Here is a 21525-nt window from a genome sequence, read left to right on the forward strand (position 1 = left end):
AAAGTATTATATATCATTCTAATATTCAGAAAAGGATTATACTTTATTCAAGGGGCTAAAAACTAATACATAGTTTTGACCACAAAATCACTCAAAATAAGATTTAAAAAATTACTGTGCAATCTCAAAGAGAAACATAGTTACAGATGACTTACAAAAAAAAAAAAAAAGGGAGCTAACATACCTCAGCAAAAAATACCTCAAACCAATTATCCACCATACATAGTTTATCCTAGACTTTCAATGTTAGTAAAATAATAGAAAAAGAATGATAAAAAAAATAGATCTCAGTAGATGACAATAAGGCATTTAATAACAACTCAGTATTCAACTTTAATTGATACTATAGAATATCAAATATAAAAGTTCTTCATGTGAGAAAAAGCATATTTATTTCTAGAGTCAAAATCATATTTTCTTCAATAATGCTAGTTATTAACTCTAAATATTTAAATAATAACAGGAGTTAACAGTGGTTGTTGTTAAACATTTAACACTGCGGCTCCTGAAACACCACCATCACCCCAACCACCACCCCTCTCTGATCTGTAACAGTTCTGGAGTATAAATAGTCCCACCATGTCTAATTTAAAGCTATCATTGCCATGTCACTATGGGAATTGGGAACAGATGCACAAAACTGGCTTCTGCTTGCTGCCTCCAACAAACCACTGAGTATTAACTTATTGAGCTCTTACTACCTGATGAGCACATGCTATGAACTTTACACATCCCCTTTCATTTGACCCTCACAACAACATACAAAGAAGATATTACTTCATCTTACAAATAAGGAAACTGAGGCTTAGGGAGATAAAGTAATTTGCCTAAGGTCACATTACTAACGAGTGGTAGAGGCAGAATTTAAGAATATCTTTAATCACTTTAATTATCATTCTTCATTCATGACCTATTGTTATTAAGGAGTCATGCATGGCCTGATTTGTAAATTAATCAACTCATCCATTTATCTCCTTATTTGTACCGCAACATATATTGGTAAAACCATAATTCAACCCCTAATGAAAACAATACCAGTGACTTACATCAACCTATGCATTCCTTCCCTTCATGTCTGCTTAGTTCTCCCCAGCAAAGGTATATCCTAAAGTTGGTGTTAATTATTCTCTTTAAAGCCAGGTTTACATCCCAAATATCTGTAAAGAAAACCTCAGATTCTTGACAACTGCATTACGTTGCTTTTTAATAATCTTTCAATATAGATATTGTCCTTATTTTAAATATGAGGAAGGTAATTAAGGCTCAAAAAAGTCAAACAAACTCACCAAGAATTACTTAGCAAATAGATGACATAAAAAGAGTTTGAAAACAGGTTTTTATGTCTCCAAAGACCAATCTTTTCACTAAAATATTCTGCTTCAAAAATAAGGTGATTTTAAATATCAGATAATTAATCAGTAATAAACTAGAGCTCACCATAAAGATCAATGTACCTCCTTACCATCTTTAAAATTAACTGTAATATATGCAATAAAAACAGAGCCCAATCATAAGTATAATAATATTTGAAGGTTAATTTTTTTCTCTTATTAAAAATAATATGCAAAAAAATAATAATAATAATAATATGCAAAATTCCAATGGAAAAAATTAAAGAAGTCAAGAACAAATGGAAGTGTATACACACACACACACACACACACATGCACGTGGTGCTCTTGATTGGGAAGACTACATACTGTAAAAAATTGCAATAGTTCTTCTATTAATTAAACAGTTAGCAAACAGGAAGCTAAAGTAAAGTATTCCCAGAATTTAAGAACACATTTAGAAAATAACACTTAGACAAAACTGATTTATAAATATATAACTAAGATTGGAACATTTTTATTTATTAAGTCTACTGAAAAAAGATTCCAAGGTGTATCTTCATGAACATACAGCATTATTATTATTTTAAACCATTAATTGAGCTCTTACTGTAAGTTAGGTAACGTGCTTGACACATACTATCTGATTTAATCCTTATAATAACTTCATGACATTTGTAATACTAGCTCTATTTTATCGTAAAGAAAATAGAGAATCAGATAGGTTACGTATAAATTTTAAACAGAAAATTTTTTTTTACTTTTATAATTGGAGAAAAGGCTATTTCATTTTGCAGGAAAAAAAACACCTTATTGCTTCTAGAAATAGAAAAATCTGTGAAATAAGAGAAATTCCAGGGAACATTTAAAAACAGACATAGAGACATTCAGAATATTTTAAATATAAAACACTACCAAAAAAAGAAAATTACAAGCCAATATCTTTGATGAATATAGATGCAAAAATTCTCAACAAAATATTAGCAAACCAAATCCAATAACACATAAAAAAGACCATATACCACGATCAAGTTGGATTCATCCCAGGGTCACAAGGATGTTTCAACATACACAAATCCATCAGTGTGATACACCACATCAACAAAAGAAAAGACAAAAACCCCCCGATCATCTCAATAGATGCAGAAAAAGAATCTGATAAAATTCAACATCGATTCGTGATTAAAAACTCTTACAAAAGTAAGTATAGAAGGAACATATTGCAACATACTAAAAGCTATTTATGACAAACCCACAACCAACATAATACTCAACAGTGAAAAGCTGAAAGCCTTCCTGGCAAAATCTGGAATAAGACAAGGATGCCTACTCTCACCACTTCTATTCAACACAGTACTGGAAGTCCTAGCCACAGCAATCAGATAAGAAAAAAGAAATACAAGGCATGAAAACTGGAAGGAAAGAGGTAAAATTGTCATTATATGCAGATGACATGATACTATATATAGAAAACCCTAAAGTCTCCACACAAAAACTACTACAACTGATAAATGAATTCGACAAGGTAGCAGGATACAAGATTAACACATAGAAATCTGCTGCATTTCTTTACACTAACAATGAAACATCAGAAAGGGAAAGTAAAAAAAGAATCCCTTTTAAAGTCACATCAAAAAAATAAAATATTTAGGAATAAACCTTACCAAGCAGTGAAAGACTTACATGCTGAGAACTACAAAACACTGCTAAAGGAAACTGAAGATGATTCAGAGAAATGGAAAGATGTCCCATGCTCTTGGATTCGAAGAATTAATTTTCTTAAAATTAATATTGTTAAAATGGCCATACAACCCAAAGCAATCTACAGACTTAATGTGATCCCTATCAAATTACCCATGACATTTTTCACAGAACTAGAACAAAAAAATCCTAAAATTTATATGGGAGAATAAAAGACCCAGAATTACCAAAGCAATCCTGAGAAAAATGAACAAAACTGGAGGCACAACCCTCCCAGATTTCAGACAATACTACAGTAATCAAAACAGCATGGTATTGGCACAAAAACAGACATATGAATTAAAGGAACAGAATAGAGAGCCTAGAAATAAACCCAGACACCTATGGGCAATTAATCTTTGACAAAAGAGGCAAGGATATATAACGGAGGAAAGAAAGTCTGTTCAGCAAGTGGTGTAATGTAAATGTAAATGTAAATCAATGAAGTTAAAACACTCCCTCACACCATACACAAAAATAAACTCAAAATGGCTTAAAGACTTAAATATAAGACATGACACCATAAAACTCCTACTAGAGAACATAGGCAAAACATTTTCTGACATAAATTATAACAGTGTTTTCCTAGGTCAGTCTCCCAAGGCAATAGAAATAAAAGCAAAAATAAACAAATGGGATCTAATCAAACTTATAAGCTTTTGCACAGCAAAGGAAATCATAAACAAAATGAAAAGACAACCTATGGACTGGGAGAAAATATTTGCAAACAATGCAACCAACAAGGACTTAATTTCCAAACTATACAAACAGCTCATACAACTCAATAACAAAAAACCAAGCAACCCAATCAAAAAATGGGTAAAAGACCTACGTAGACATTTCTCCAAAGAAGATACACAGATGGTCAATAGGCAAATGAAAAGATGCTCAACATCATTAATTATTAGAGAAATGCAAATCAAAACTACAATGAGGTATCACCTCACACTGCTCAGAATGGCCATCATTAAAAAGTCTACAAATAACAAATGCTGGAGAGGGTGTGGAGAAAAGGGAACCCTGCTACACTGTTGGTGGGAATGTAAATTGGTTCAGTCACTATGGAAAACAGTATTGAGTTTCCTTAAAAAACTAAAAATAGAGTTACCATATGACCCTGCAATCTCACTCCTGGGCATATGTCCAGAAAAGATGAAAACTCTATTTCAAAAAGATACATGCACCCCAATGTTCACAGCAGCACTATTTACAATAGCCAAGACATGGAAGCAATATATATATAAAAAAGTGAATCACTTTGTTTTATACCAGAAACTAACACTGTAAATCAACTATACTTCAATTTAGGGACTTTCCTGGTGGCGCACTGATTAAGAATCCACCTGCCAATGCAGGGGACATGGGTTTGATCCCTGGTCTGGGAAGATCCTACATGCTGCGGAGCAACTAAGCCTGTGCACCACAACTACTGAGCCTGCACTCTAGAGCCCGCAAGCCACAACTAGAAGCCCGCACGCTCTAGGGCCTGCGTGCCACAACTACTGAGCCTGCATGCTGCAACTACTGAAGCCTGTGTGCCTAGAGCCTGTGCTCCACAACAAGAGAAGCCACCGCAATGAGAAGCCCGTGCACCGCAATGAAGAGTAGTCCCCACTCACCGCAACTAGAGAAAGCCTGCACACAGCAACAAAGACCCAATGCAGCAAAAAAAAACACCAAAAAACTATACTTCAGTTTTTTTTAATTTTTAATAAAAAAGAATATTTTAAACACATACTGAAATCATGTAGAAAGAAATAATTTGTTACAAAGGTTTTAAGTTACAAATAATTTGCTTATTAGCTCTATACCTCACTTCATACAACTAAATCAATCCCAGATAGAATATAATTAAGCATTAGCAAAACAAATTTTTAAAATAATTAACTATAAGGATATATTTGTACTAACTGTTAAGATAAATTTTCTAAATAGTCAAGAAATGAAGAAGGATCACAAACATGCTTTAAGGTTTGAATAAGTCTTTTAAACTGCACAAATTTTGTTTGAAAACAAAAATATCTGGGATAAATGTAAATGATTTTAAAACCTACAATGTAGAGTAACTGAAAATAAATGAAATATTGCTACATATACTCAGATTCCACTCGATAGTCAAAAGAAACAAGAGGGTCTATGTGAAAAATACTCAAATATTATATTACAAATATAAACTATTTTACAGAAAAATATACCACTTCACTAATAAAATAAAAATACAATAGTAATATTATATACCTATTAAACTAATAATCATAAAAATGTTATTAACTAAGTACCTAATAAGAGCTAGATATCTTGTTTCAGTTACTATTTATAATAACCCTACAAGATGTTATCACCATTCCACACTTTACTGATGAGAAAATGGAGGCTCAGAAAGGTTATGTGAAACTTTCTCAGTCATATAAAACTAGACAACCACATGGGTAAAAACCTGAACCTACTCATCCAACTCTAAAGATCTTTTCTTTTTCCTCACCCTATGCTATGAGTAAAACACAAATCACAGAACTATAATAAAGCAATGCTTAAGCCCAGATTTGGTAAAATCATGGGGGGAAACTGTACTCATAAATTGTTATGGGCATTATTAATGTGTTATATCTTTCTAGTGGAAAATCTTATAATATATAATGAGCTACGAGATAGTCATATTCTGCAGTATAATCATTCCTAGTATAACCCCAAAGAAATAAGCCAAATCAGGGAAAGGGGGGTGGGGCACGTATCCATAAGGAGAAACTGTAATGGAAAAAAACTATAAACAACTGAAGTGTCCAACAGAGCCTACTTCAACATTTCAATGTAATAGATTAGCAGAGTATCCCACATCCTCAACATTTTTATTATTGGTCAATAGATGGGAATGTATATGAAATAGTCTTAAATGAAAAAAAGGAATACAACTTACACTGTTTATAACCATTTTAAAAATATACATATACAATGAGAAAAATAAGACAAATTTAAAGTGACATAGCCTATTTTTCTCTAAAGCTACTTAACTTCATAACAAATTATTTTAAGTTTGAGCATATATATGACTATGTCATATAACATTTTAAAATTTATGCTAGTATATTGCATTAATGACCTCATAATTGATGAGACCTTTATTCCCTGATGTTATGGACTGAACTGTGTGACCCTAAAGTTCGTATGTTGAAGCCCTAGGCCCCAGTGTGACTGTGGGCCTTTAAGGAAGTCATTAAGGTTAAATGAGGTCATAAGGGTGGGGCCCTAATCTAATAGCACTGGTGTCCCTTTAAGAAGAGACAGAGACAATAGAGTTGCCTGTGCACAGAGTAAAGGCCAAGTGATAATACAAGAAGATAGCCCAGTCTACAACCTGAGGAAGCCTCAGAAGAAAGCAGCCCAACCACACCTTGATCTTAGACTCCTAGCCTCCAAAACTGTGAGAAAATACATTTGTTTTTTTAAGCCACCTAGTCTGTGGTATTTTGTTATAGAAGCTCTAGCAGACTAATACACCCAGAATACATTTATTTAAAAACAGAAGAATTATACTGATATGTTGGATAATTTTAAATACAATAAAGTTACATGTAAATAGCATAAATTATTAAAGTTCATTGCCTAAGTTTTTAAAAATATATTTATTAACTTCAAAGTTGCTTAACAATAGACATCATAAATATCATAAGTGACAAAACGTTGGACTGACAACTGCAAGACAGCTTAAAAGCAACAGATGAGTGACAAACTGCTAGCTGGGTGGGGGTTATGCATACTGAAATGGAATGATTCTTAGGAGAAATGGCAGGAAAGGAACATATTTCTCTGCATTTTGCAAAGAGGTCTCTTTTAATTCATTACGATATAAAGCAAATAGACAGATAAGATCTGAGGTATTATATGTACATCTTATGAACTGAGTACTCTATTTTTTTTCTAATTTAGGTACTGACTCCCTAGAATAAGTGAGGAAGTCACCAGTTACTTAATTAAATAATGTGCTGTGTTCCCAGTACCAAGAGCAGTGTCTGTTGATTTAATGTATAAGGCCCTTTTGAATTAGATTTTTTATTAATAAGTTGATTAAATTTGAATGAGACAATTAAAAGAAAATTATCTTGAAGAAAAAAGTAAAGCTTTCTAATTCCTAAGTTAGGAGGTCTTTAAAAATGTAACACGGGGAGAGAGGATATTGTTATTACTATGACATTATAGATAAAGACAACATATTAACTGTAACCAGAAAGGAGAACTACATAAGGTATATTTAATTTCTTTTCCTACTTTTTTTATTTAAGCTTTCAGTCCTATCTATACCTACTGACAGAGGAAGAAAAATAATTTAGGAATAAAATTGCTTCCCAGTAATTGCTCCTTTTAAGTGTTATACACATGGGATATATATAGTTTACATCCCATGTATATTTATATTTTATAGTTTCTTCTGAGTTTCACACAGCTAATAAGTGACAGTTATGTAGACTATATGGTATTTTGTTGATTTTATATGTCATAATCTGTTTAGTTAATCCTCTTTTATTGGGTGTTTCAATTTATTTCCACTATTGCAAGCATGGAGACACCATTAGACATGGGCCCAAAGCAGGTGGAATTACTTTTAGCTATAAGAAGCACAAGTTTTATTTTTTATATTGTAGCAGGTGAAGGAATACATACTGTATAGCTGGAGGGTTAAACATAGTACAGTAGTGAAACCTCTGAGCTTTTACCTCTTCAATTGGTTAGTAATCCTGAGTATGGTATATTTCATTGCTTTAAGCATGAGATTAACTGTATTCAGCTATGACACAAAGAATTGTTACTTATATATACTCAGACATACACATGCTCAGAACAGATTCAGATTCACAGAATTTAAGACTAGCACATTACAATTTATTTACATTTGGTAATTATAACAAATTCAATGATCAGGTATCCTCTTTCTCTTTCCTATTTTTTTAAAACTATATCCCTATTAAGTTCACTTTCTTAATAGAAACAATATCAAATATATACTGAACACTGTAAATCAACTATACTTCAAAAAAATGGAAAAAAACATTTTGACTGAAAACAATGAAAACACATTAAAAAAAAAAAAATATATATATATATATACTGAACAACCGCTATGTGCCAAACACTATTTTAAATGTTTTAAATACATACTACATTATTTAATGCCCCTCATATGCTGCAATTCCTATCAAACAAGAAAAGTAACAAACACTAGTGGGTTTCAAATTTTAAAATATATTGATTTTCTTAAAGACATCTATATTTTAATAATTTCACATCTTGCCATAATACTATAATAGCAACTCTGATAAGAACACGTTCTACTCACACAGCATTTGTGAATAAATGCTACATAAACTATAATTTACATAGTGTTTCCAAATTTCATTTATCACTTTGTAAGAAAGAAATTACTATCCCATAAAAGTGTAAACAGAAATTCAGAGATTAAATTTCAAAAATGAGAATTGGCATAGAGGGAAGTAGAATTCAGGTCTCCTGGATCAATGTATTCTTTCCCCTGTGGGGAATGAGAAATGAAGAAAGGTTCACAACTGCAGAAAGTTAGAAAACCACTTACGTAGACTCTAGGCTGGGTAGAAGCTACCGCCCAAAGAGAAAAGGAAATCTCTACACAAGAACTAGCTCCAGTCTTTGTATTAAACAGTATATTTCTGCCTTAAGAGCTTGACTCTCCATTAGTGAAGCACTTAGGAGATATCATAGTTACTGCTAAATAAAAACTGCTGATCTGACTGGTAGGAACACTATGTACTGTTCTTTACTTCCTGGACCCGAAATCCCTTACAATAGCACCTTAAATTCTGTCTAAGCCTCCATTTGCATAATTATTATATGATTAGAATGTATAAGATATTATGAAGTAATAAATATAGAATATTTTATATCACTTTAAGTAGACCATAAATGTGTAAGAAGCAGGGACACATTCTCAGAGCACCTCACATATAAGTGGGCTACCAATAGGTTGGCATAGTTGCTAAAAACTGAAAGTTAACTACGAAAGTCCAAAAATGTTTGTAAATACAAATACCAAAAAAACCTCAAAAACCTATAGACTTCTTTAGTCAAATGTATACATGTTAACCACTGAGAGGCACTGATTCTAAGAATTTCTTTTAAACTCTTTATTTCCTTTGATGCTCCTTTACTTAGATCATCCTATGATCACCTGGAAAGGAAACAGACATACTAGTATCCAAGGAAATGCAACAACCTAGCCTTTCAAAAATTTTAGCAGAATGTTAATAGAGGCACATCAAGAAAGACTTCATTCTTTTTGTAATTATCTATAAGCCAAGGGTAAGAAGAAAACATATTTACTTAATAGTATAATTAAAACTCATCGGGCAAAGGGAAATCTAAGGGAGGACAAGGTTTAGGAGAAATACTGAATTTCTGGCACAAATATATTTGAAAAATTACTCAATTTTTCACTTATATCATTTTTAAAGAAATTAAATTGTACTCCAATAAGAAAATTATTCAACAATTCCCACAGTTTTAGAAAGAGTTTAAACTTCTGCTGATGTGGTCAATCTCATAACAAAGATAAGGTAAAGTTTCAGTGTTAAGGTTTTCAAAAGTTTCAGTGTTAAGGTTTTCAAAAACAAAAAACAAACATAGGTCCTAACTCATAATTGGAATACTTCATCAGATAAGGTCAATCATTTCCAAGGCAATCAGATAAAAATTTAAGTTCTTTTTGTAGTTTAAAATGCTATCTCAATATAAAACTTTTTAAAATTTAAACAAGTCCTAAATGAGTTTTTTTAAATGCTGAAGACTCTTATCTGAAACGCATCAAACACGAATTTCTATTTTGTCATCTAAAGAAATATTCAAGATTTGCATCTTCTGCTTCCACATTCAAATTGTGTATTACTATGACATGAGCAAATCAAAAGCCCCACTTATTAAAAGCTATCAATACACTTCAGCTCTAAATAGTTCTCTCTAATAACATTTGTCAATTTTTATGAAGAGATAATAGTAGAAATTCTGCCTTTTAATTCTCAACTTTGTCAGGAGAAGATGATTTGATAATTTCTCCCTCTAAATTGCATTTAATGTACAAAAGTAGATCAACGGGATGAAAAAGGGTAAAAGACAAAACAAAACAAATAGTTTTACACAGGCCCCAAAATAGAGTTCAAGAGTATAATGTAATAAAAAATTTCTTCTAAATCCATTTTTTACTATTAATTACTATCATTCATTGAGTCTCTAAAACAGTGTTTATTACTTTCTAAAAACTGTACTAATTAAGTAAATTAGTTTATAATGAGCAAACAGAATAGTTTATTATAAAACACAAATATTAAAATTCCAACAGTCATTAAATCTGAGCCCTCCCACTTTCCCCTTATTCATCACAATATACCTTCTCTTACTGGCTCATTGGTTGATTCTCCTTTTAGACTCAGCATCCTGGAGAAGCCACTGGAAAGAGTAGAGAAAATGCCACGGATGAAATATCCCTGCTGCTCAGACTCCATTGACCCCACTGAAGTCGGCCACCGTCTAACAAATCTGATACTGCAGCGGTGCTCTGGCTCTGAAAGAGATCTGCTGAATGGAACCCGAAGTGACCGAGTGTTGACCAGGTTCTGCTTCTCCATTGATGTTCCAAGGACCTCATTAGCAGAGGAAGAAACATTATCCCCAACCATCTTTGGCAGGACCTCTTGTCGTGGTTCATCCAAGCCTCCTTTATTATTTTGCAATTGCTCCCTTTTGCCCCCTTTCCACCTAAAGCTGGGATGTGTTTGCCACCGATAAGCACCCAGTGGCTTTCCTAGATTGGAAACAGCCTGTTCATTTTTCTTCCTCTTGCTTTTCATTGGACCACACCATGGATAACTCTTTACGCTTGTTCCTATCTCTGAATGTGCATAATCAGGTTCTGACAAAGATCTTCGATAGCTCGGAGGACATGGTGATGTTTGTCTCCTAAAGATGCTCATCTTCCATGACTCCATTTTTTAACAACTTCTCGAAACTTTAAATTTCCACTGCTCTGCAGTCTTTGCAGTTGAACCACACTTGTCCGTGCAGTCCAAAACATTCAACTGCTTAAGCAGCTTTCTTTGTGCGGCTTTGAACCACAGCAGATGTTGCTGCTTAAGAGCTGGTGTCATGTTATTACCCCATTTTCCCAGATCTCCGAAATTTCAGCAAGCACCCAAAAACCTCCTGTCTGAAGCAAATTATCTTCATAATACAGCAAAAGAAGATCATCTCGCTTCCTGCAGTACGTTATATTTCTGCACTGAGTTTTCAGGAAATGGTGTTTTTAAAAAATGAGAAGTGAAATGAAAGCGATAAAAAAGCCACAAACACCTTTATGGACCAATAGCAGTTAAGTGTTCAATATGTGAATGACACTGGGTTAAAAACAGATTGTGAAAGTACTCAAGCTGACATCCACACTTTCCGGAAGAAGAAGAAAAAAATCTGCCTAAAAGCCTGCTCTCTAAGTGACAGCTCTTCAGAATAGTTTTTAAAGTTTGCATTTCAAGAAAATCCTTGTTATTTACACCACAACTTCTCTCAAAGTTAATACTGTTTTTAAACTAATAGGTAAAGTCATATACTGTTTTGTGCAAGTAGGCATTGCAAAGATGAGGAAAAATGGACAAAAGAATGTCAAAATATAAAGCTATTTTTAATGTAAACATACTAGGGAGAATTTTAAAAGCACAAATGGATTTAAAAAAAGGGATAGAGGATATTTGCTATGAACTATAGCAAAGGAAAAGGAAAGTCTTGAGGCAACATCTTGTGGAAACTGGAACACAGGAAAGTACATACTTAAATGATTTCTAGAAGGGAAAAGTTTGCTTTGAAAATGTAACTGGGATAAGTTGTCTGGAAAAATATTCCCTATCTATTTAACCAAATAAATTCCTTTATTCCTCTTTGTGCTATTTACAAGTTAAAAAAAAAAGAGCTGACTACCTAAAATTTTGTTAAAGCAAGTACCTTATATTGAACCAAGATAATGAATGCCAAGTTTTTGGCTGGTTAATTTTTTTTTCAACTGTCTGCTCATAAACTCCTGAAAATAGGGGTTTCGAATGGAAAGCCTGACAGACTTTAGACCACCAATAAAAGAGATAAAACACGGCAATCAAATCACTTTGCAAGTTGTATAAAAAAATGATGATTTCATGTGGAAAACTAAAAAACCATCCATTTATTTGTAGAATATATACAATGAAAAACAGTTCTTACACTAAGTCTCTTTCTTATTACTGCCAAATAGTAAAGTTGGTAACATACCTATTCTTTGAAACATATTAAAATGTTCTCATTATTTCCATTATCATAAAGCAATAATCTCATCTTCATTTGTTTATATAGTCTGTAAATTTACACATTTCTATATTAAAGAAGTTTTGAAGAACTTGGCTTTCCCAAAAGCATAATATATCAAACTAGAGTGTATTACAATTGTAAAATTTTCCCTTGTTTTAAAAAAATACTTAGAAATGTCAATCTGCATAAAGAGAAAAACAATAAACATTAAATTCTAATCTCTATTTATGGCACATCACACAATCCACAAAAACTAATCTGTGATGGAAAATAAACCTAAATGTAAAATATAAAATGATAAAGCTTGTAAAAGAAATCACAAGAGAATATTTTTGTGAACTGAAGGTAAGCAAAGATTTCTTAGAGTACAAAACGTAATAACAATGATAGGAAAACATTAATAAATATGAATTCATAAAAATCAAAACCTTAATATGTCTAATAAGACATATTAAGAAATCAACAAGCAACCTACAAAATGGGAGAAAATATACACAATACAAACATCTCACAATTTGTACCACAAGATATAAAGAACTCCTACAACTTATTAATAAAATGAAAACCTAATTTTTAAAAGTAGGCAGACAGAGCTGAATAAATCCTTCATAAAGAAAGCTATATGAATGGTCAATAAGCATATGGAAAAAGTACTCAACCTCATTAGGATTTAGAGAAATGCAAATTAAAGCCATAATGAGATATCACTCACATTCACCAAAATGGCTAACACTTAAAGGGCTAATAACACCAGACGTTGGTGAGGATGTGGAGCAACCAGAAATCTCATAATTAGTAATAAAATTAGTATGAAATGATACAATTGCTATGGAACAAACGTGACAAAATTTTTTTACAAAGATAAACACACATCTACCCAATGCACATCAGTTCCACTCACAGGCACTTACTCAAGAAAAATGAAAATACACAAACTTGTACTTCAATCTTCACAGCAGCTTTATTTATGATACCCATAAACTGAAAACCACCCAAATATCCATCACAGTAGAATGGATAAACAAATTGTGATGTTTTCATACAACGGTATACAACTCAGCTATAAAAAGAATAAACTACTAATAACAAAACAATGTGAATGAATACCACAGATATTATGCCAACAAAAGAAACTAGACACAAAAGAGCACATACCATATGATTCCATTTCTACAGAGTTTTAAAACAGGCTAAACTAATCTACAATGGGGGAAAAAATCAGGAATGCAGTTGTCAGGGGTAGAGGCATTACTAACAAGAAAAGGACACCAGGAAGCTTTCTGGGGTGATGGAAACTTTCTAAGTCTTGATGTACATGTGAGTATGGGTATGTTTATTTGTCAAATTCATCCAACTGTTCCCTTAAGATTTATGCATTTTTCCTTAATTAAATTTTACCTTAAAAAACTGTAAATACTGTACTCTAGTTAGTAAGTTTACTTATCCAGTGTAATGGGTTAGCAATTCTGAAAGCACTTTCTGTGTATTTTAGGCTTGAGGAAAGGAGTAAATACATTGAAGAGGATGAATGAATGAATACATACAGACAGACAGACAGACAGACATACCAATACTGGAACAAACCAATATTATGCAACTCCTGATATGATGAACTGTGAAAGAATAGCTTGTGATTTTTTCCTGCCAAAAAAAACAAAAATTGCATAACCTAAATTTAATCACAAGTAGCATCAGATAACCTTGAATTAAAGAAGATCTACAAAATAACTGTATCCTTTGCTTCAAAAATGTCAAGGTCAAGAAAATCAGAGAAAGGCAATAGAACTGTTGTAAATCAAAGGAGACTAAGGAGAAACAATTAAAAATAATGCATAATTTTGGATTTGATCCTAAAGTGGGGGGGAGAAGCTATAAAGAACATTATTGGGACAATTGACAATATTTTAATATGGAGTATGGATTAGATAATAGAACCATACCAACATTAAGCTTCCTGATTTTGATTATGAAAGAAAATGTTCTAATTCTTAGGAAATTCACACTGAAGTATTTAGGGATCTAGAGTCATAATGTTTCCAATTTACTCTCAAATGACTCAAGGAAAAAACTATGCATGTAAAGGTAGATAAAATATGACCAAAGAAATGGGGCAAACTGTACACAATTATTGAATCTAGGTAAAGGGTATATGGGAGTTTCTTGTACACCTGCAAATTTTCTATAGGTTTGAAATTTCATCAAAATAAGACATTACACAAGCAAAATTTTTTTAAATTTCAAACTACTTCCTTTGGGTCTGTAAGATATTTTTATTATTAATAATGTAATATTATTAATATTACATGTAATATTATTAATACTATTTCAGAGTATCTTTTGAGCAATACATATAACAAAGTATCTAGTTTCACAGGTTTCATGAGAGGGAACTTAATCAAGATCACCCTATTAAAATACCTCAGTGAAAAATTAAATTAAAACTACAATTTTGAGAAAAGTTGCACCACAGGAGTAGAACTTGAGCCCCATAATCAACACTGTAAAATTCAGAGACTCAATGTTAAATGAGAAAATACTTTTACACACTAAATAGGTAACATAAAAATAACTGCCATAGTTTCTAAGGAACTACTACAATTCTTCTAACCATAAACTTCCCTATTTAAGGAATATGGAAATGGAAAATAATAAACAGCACAGAAAAACATTCAAGCGAAATCAGAAAGCAAAAGAACTATAGATTGAAGAAGTGACAGTCTCTAAGTAGGAATAATCAAAGAAATGAAGAGATTCACCTCTCTCACAGTTGGCTAAAGGTGGATTTGGCAAATGCTTCAAATTATCTTCTATCATTATGAAAGCCTAACATCATTTATGTTAGTTATTTCTCCAAGTTTTATCTTTCATCTGAATATAAGACAACTTGACACTTGGTTTTCTGAATTTTATTAAATATATATAATGAATTTATAATTTTTAAGAAAATATTCACAGGTTTTATAATTTTTAAAATTAGAAACAATGACACTAGTGCCACTGAACTACCACATTCATTATGAATCCTAATATAAACATTGGCTGCTGATTGAAGTGTCATAACAAGAACATTACTGCCATCTCAAGTATCAACTAATTATTATTAATTTTCTTAATAGAAATCTGTAATATTTAAAGCACAGCTTTAAGAACCACTCTGTTGCTAAGTCAAAAGAAACATCTGAATTCTCTAAATAAACATACAAGTACTTATATTCACATAGAGCCATATTTTAAATTGTTATTGAGTACCTGCCATGTATCAGGCACTGTATTAAGACTAGAGGGGCTTCCCTCGTGGCGCAGTGGTTGAGAATTCGCTGCCAATGCAGGGGACATGGGTTCGATCCCTGGTCGGGGAAGATCCCACATGTCGCGGAGCAACTAAGCCTGTGCACCACAACTACTAAGCCTGCGCTCTAGAGCCCGCGAGCCGCAACTCCTGAAGTCCACACGCCTAGAGCCTGTGTTCTGCAACGAGAAGCCACCACACTGAGAAGCCAGTGCACTGCAATGAAGAGTAGTCCCCATTCGTCACAACTAGAGAAAGCCTGTGTGCAGCAATGAAGACCCAACGCAGCCAAAAATAAATAAATTTATTTAAAAAAAAATACTAGAGGAACAAAAAAGAATAGAACACTGTCCCTGCCCTCTTGGAACTGCCAGTTGACTAGGAAAGACTGACATTAGGAAGGGGGGTCTACAGAATGTTAGGGAAGTGATTTGTAAGGGAATTTTGAACCATGTCTAAGGCATAAGGGATGGAAACAATTTCTTTTGAGATTCTCTTAATCTTGAGATTCTATTGTTATACTCAATTCTGCTATAATGTGACATGCATTTCTAAAAATCATCACACTATACAAAATTGCATAATAAAACTTCAAGACTTATGAGGAAGCGGGGTTGGGAAGCAACGTTCAGAAACAATGACACATAAAAAAAGATAAGAAGCTAATAAAAACTGTAGACCATTTTACACAGGTTAGTTAAGAAACACCTAAATGCCAAAATAAATATAGCACGCTACTTTGAAAAAACCCTGAAGTTTGCAGTGGGCATCAGAAAGGTTGTAGCTTTTGTGTTTTTGTGAAGTGATGGAAGGAGGGTTATCTGAAATCTGAAGGACAGCTATAACACTTAAGTGGATGGATGTGGCTCATAACAAGTATGGGGAACTGAGGCAGCCAGTAGTTGGTCGAGATGTATGCCTTTCAGTATTTGCTACAACACGATGCTTTACTTGGATATAGTTTTCTGTATTCAGCTAACGTTTCTCAAACAAATGGCACATAAGCAAACACAAAATTCATGTAATGATCAAATTGTTCCCTACTATCAATCATATGGTACAAATCCTCATTTTCAAAATAAGCGTGATATAAAATAAAATTTAATTTAAAGAATTTTTTAAAAACATGTAATAAAACATGTAATAAAAATAATAATAAAAAAAATTTTTATTTTTAAAAAAACAAAAACAAAACCAAGCATGATAGTAGAACTGACTATATTTTCTCTTTTCCATATAACTGGTATGGTAAAAAAACAGGTAAAAATCAACAGGAGACCTTACCATTGAAAGGCACAATAAAAGCAGAGGGGAAATAGCTCTTATCCTTAGTAAATTCCACTCTTTAGTTTAAACTTTTCATTTTTTTCTTTTCTTCCTCCTCTCTATATCAGAACAATAAGAACCAAAGGATCAAACTCATGATGTGGGCATAGAGGACCAAGCATAAAAAGGTAATGCAACAGATCTGCTTCTAAATTGGTGCTTCTCACGTTGTAACATGTAGATGAATCACCACAAGATTGAATTAAAATGTAGATTTTGCTTTAGTACATGTGGGAGAGGGCCTGAGATTCTACATTTCTACCCAGTTCCTAGTTGATACCTATGCTGATTCATGGGCCAAATTGTGAATAAAAAACTACAGACAGATTTTTAAATAAAAGGACTAATGGAATTCTCAAGGCTCCCATAAGATTCAGACAAGTTCACCAAAATAAAAAAATTGTATTGGGATTGAGGGTAAAGTGAGAACATTTGCCTGAAATATTCTGTGAGAGCATATACATCACATAGAGACTTAGCTCATGGTAGTGCACTGAGAATCAAATATACAGTAATCCAAACCTCTTCCTTGGAGACAGCAAAGACTATCTACCACATATAAATAAAGCACAATTAAAAACTGAACAATCTTCTGCACTTTATGAACTGCAGCATTTTTTTAATGGAAAGAAGCAAGGGAGGAAGATGCAAATGACCATCTATAGGAGAGTGACAAATAAATCACAGTACAGAACTATGTAAAAACAAACACATATATTAGGGTGAGCTACAAAGACACACATTTTTAAAGAGTGATGCCTGTGAGGAGTACAACTGAGAAATCACCTTAGATCCTTAAAGTTTTATTTTTTAATTGTTAAGTATATACTATAGTCATAATAGTAAGAAAAAACTTAAACAGAAATTTATGTGGTAAGAGGTCTAAGAGATAAGGTAGAAAAGCAATATATACTATAAAAAAGTAGATCATAATCCCACTTTTACTGAAGATTATCACTAATACATCAGTATGTACATGGTGGAATATGCACGGAGAGAAAAATCTGTTGCTATTTCTTTTAAATATTTTTTTTAACAATAATAAAATCTGTTGTTATTTTTGTTACTACAGGAGATTTTTATATTATTAATTTCTGTAATATATGAAATTTTACAACGAGTGGGTATTTTTATTCCTTTTGAATGTAGAAAATTTAAATTATTATTATTATTTTGGCCACACCACACAGCATGTGGGATCTTAGTTCCCTGACCAGGGATCGAACCCACGCCCCCTGCACTGGAAGCATGGAGTCTTAACACTGGACCACCAGGGAAGTCCCTAAATAAATATATTTTTAAATCTACCCAGAGTGAAAAAGGAAGCCTTAATGTTAACCCACAGAATCAGAATTAGAGAATAGAAAACTAAACAAGTCATCACAGATTAACTTAACCAACTCTTTCATATAAGCAAACAAGACCAGAGAAAAGAACTTGTCCATGACTACTTAGTTAACAGCAAAAAACAAAACAAACAAACAAAAGGAAGAACACAGGTGTATCCTAATTCCCAGTTCAGGATTCCAAAACCTCTTTAAATTAGCATTTTCCAAATTATGATCCACAGAACGTAGCTGAGAAATTTAGGCTTACAGAGCATAATTGTGACATTAAGGCCAGACATTATAGTGTTATTTCGTTTAAATGCTAAAATTCTTTCTTTTTTAAAGGTTAAAATAGGATATCAGTTTCTCATTAAAATGGCTTTTTAAAATTTATTTCAACTAAGGGAAGCAAGTGGAGATGAAAAGGCAAAACTTGAGCTTTCTCAGTTTACAAATACTAGTCTGCCACCACTTCCTTTCTTAAGACACACCTTTTCTATAATGAAATTCTATACTATAAATCCCACATGCTCTTTTATAATAGAAGACATAACACATATTACAATTAACAAAGAGTTCTGGAGTTCTGTTATCAGAAAAGAGAGTACATACCTCTTAGATCAACTCATGAAAAACTTTAAAAATAGGATTAATTTCTATAAACCAGAAGAAGACATCTTTTAAAAATACAAAGTCTTTGTTTATACAAAGCTAAGTAATTAATAACAAAACATCCCCTTCCCATCTCCTATCACTGGAGCACATCTGCTTCCCGATGAAACACTTCCTGTGGCAAAAACTACCTCCCTTCTAAGTAGTAGAACTCAAAGACACACCTGACACGTACACAACTGCTTTTCATTTAAGAGACAAAGATATGTCTAAAAGCACTAAATAAAGATTATTTTTAACAGACAACTTCTGGAATCGATAATAATTTTTTAATAAGAAAACACTGTAAAATGAAAACAAAAACATAGATGACTCCTAATGCCATTATTAAAGTCTTTTTTAAAAAAATAAAAACTTCTGCTTTTCCTCTGACCTCTCTGGTCACACCTTTTCTGTCTCCTTTGAGGTGCATTCTTCTCTATCTAGTCTCTAAATGTTAGTTCTTCAAATTGGGTCCTAGGCACCCCCTTCTCCATATTCTCACCATGCACATCATCATTCACAGTTACCACAGCAACTTATACCTCCAGTACCTCCAGTTCAGACCTTGTCTCCTTTGAGCAACATACTCATACATTCAATTTGACAATTTGTGGCCTCTCAAATTGAAATGTATAACACTTAACCTGTGATCTTTCCTTTAAAATCTGGTCTCATTCCAGTGTTGCTTATTCTAATAAAAAGCACCGCATCCACTCCACTGTACAGACCCCAAACCTTAGTCCTCTCCCTCTCTTACCATTTAATATCAATTCCGTAAGACTCACTGATTTTCCCTCCTAAGTATTATTTAATCTATCTACTTCTCACCATTTCCTCTAAATCAACCGACTATCATTTCTCACCTAGATTATAACAGCCTCCTAAATTAGTCTACCTACATCTACTACAGCCCCTTGCAAACCATCATTCCCACTATAGTCAGAATAATCTTTTCAGAATACAAATTTACTGCATACTGTTTAAAACCTTTCAATTGCTTCCCAATACTCTTATGAAAACAACACAAAACAAACCAAAATTCCTCAACAAAGGCTGGTCCCTACCTATCCCACCCCTTCAGCCTCCCTTGAAACCTTTTGGTCCTTCATACCAGCTACTCTCCTTCCCCACCATAGGGCTCTTGCCCACACTGCTCCCTCTACACAGAAGGATTTTTCTCTCCTCATTATTGCCTACTCATAATTCACATTTCAGTTCAAGTGTTACCACTTCCTGAGGGAGGCCTTTCCTGACCTCCCTGACTAGGTCAAATCTCCTTTTATAGGCATTTACAGTCCCATGTATCTCCCTATTACAGTTATAGATATATTTGGATATTTCCTTGTGAGATTATTAATCAATGACTGTTTTACCCACAAAACTATCATTTCCATGTCTGTTTTATTGTCCACAGAGTTCTCAATGCTTGACATATGATAGGCACTCAATAAATATTTGTTGAATTCATTAATAAAATCTGAGAAAGATCTAAACTAAAAGCACCTAACTTCAGACTAGTAGTAAGAAGGGTCAGGGATCACCTATTTGAGTTTAACATTTTCTCTGATACCAGGAAGATCACATTAAAATACACGATGGGGGAGGGGGACAGGGGAAAGAAGATAGTCAGATATACTCCAGGGAGTTGTTTTCCCTGAACCAAGGAAAAATAAAAGAATTCTGTGAAATGAGAAGAGGGCAAAAGGGAGGCAGGAAATATTGCTTTAATTGTTAAGAAATTTTTTTCCAGAAATGTCAATTTAGTTGATGCAGAAACCATTATCTGGCTTTTCTAGGTTTTCTTAAAAATTATTTTTAAGAAAAATTTTGGCATCACTGTTTGCAAAAAATCTTTAAAAAGCATAAAAAGATAACTACAAGCACTCAACAAGTTATATACATTCTTTAATGAACATATACTTGGAAAATGAACAACATTCTGATAACCTGAAATAAATATTGGCATTGTACATCTGATAAATAACCAAGCAGCTTGTATTAAGGTAGACTTAGCTAAGCACCAAAATTGGGGATACCAAAGGAAGGAATTAGGAATATTTTATTATTATAAGGTACTTGCACTACCTGGGAAACAATATAGTATCATTTGAAAGTGGACTTGGATTAACTGTAAATATATATTGCAAATTCTAGGGCAAACACTTAAAAACTTTTATTAAAAAGTAAGAAAGAAAAAAATAGAATGATATAAAATAATCAATTAAAATCACAAAAGGCAAAAAAAGTGGAAGACAAATACAGAAACAAAGAACAAGAGCAACAATTAGAAAACAAATATAACAGATAACAATATAACAAATATAATAGATATTGACCCAACTATATCAAAAATCCCTTTAAACATAAATGGTCTAAATAGTACACCAATTAAAAGACAGAGGGCTTTCCTGGTGGCGCAGTGGTTGAGAGTCCGCCTGCTGATGCAGGGGACACGGGTTCATGCCCCGGTCCGGGAAGATCCCACATGCCGCGGAGCGGCTAGGCCCGTGAGCCA

The 21525-nt window shown here is 32.9% G+C and overlaps 1 protein-coding gene across 7 annotated transcripts in view; it reads right to left on the reverse strand.

The window, feature by feature from the left end:
• The window catches only part of RASAL2 (RAS protein activator like 2), a 388691-nt gene that overhangs the window by 251031 nt on the left and 116135 nt on the right, over positions 1-21525 (reverse strand). For 2 of the 7 annotated variants that reach the window (XM_027086221.1, XM_027086222.1), the window contains exon 1: positions 10477-11671. The exons of 3 other annotated variants lie outside the window; for them this stretch is intronic. In XM_027086221.1, the coding sequence (XP_026942022.1) occupies positions 10477-11074 (598 nt within the window). In that variant the 5' untranslated portion in view covers positions 11075-11671. Of the gene's footprint in view, positions 1-10476; positions 11672-21525 lie in introns of those variants that run through there. 2 more of the 7 variants (XM_027086219.1, XM_027086220.1) reach the window with 1 other exon arrangement.

The sequence above is a fragment of the Aethalodelphis obliquidens genome, unplaced genomic scaffold (genome assembly GCF_003676395.1).
Source record: "Aethalodelphis obliquidens isolate GAN/ISIS:26980383/991018 unplaced genomic scaffold, ASM367639v1 scaffold55, whole genome shotgun sequence".
In the NCBI taxonomy this organism is placed as follows: domain Eukaryota; kingdom Metazoa; phylum Chordata; class Mammalia; order Artiodactyla; family Delphinidae; genus Aethalodelphis; species Aethalodelphis obliquidens.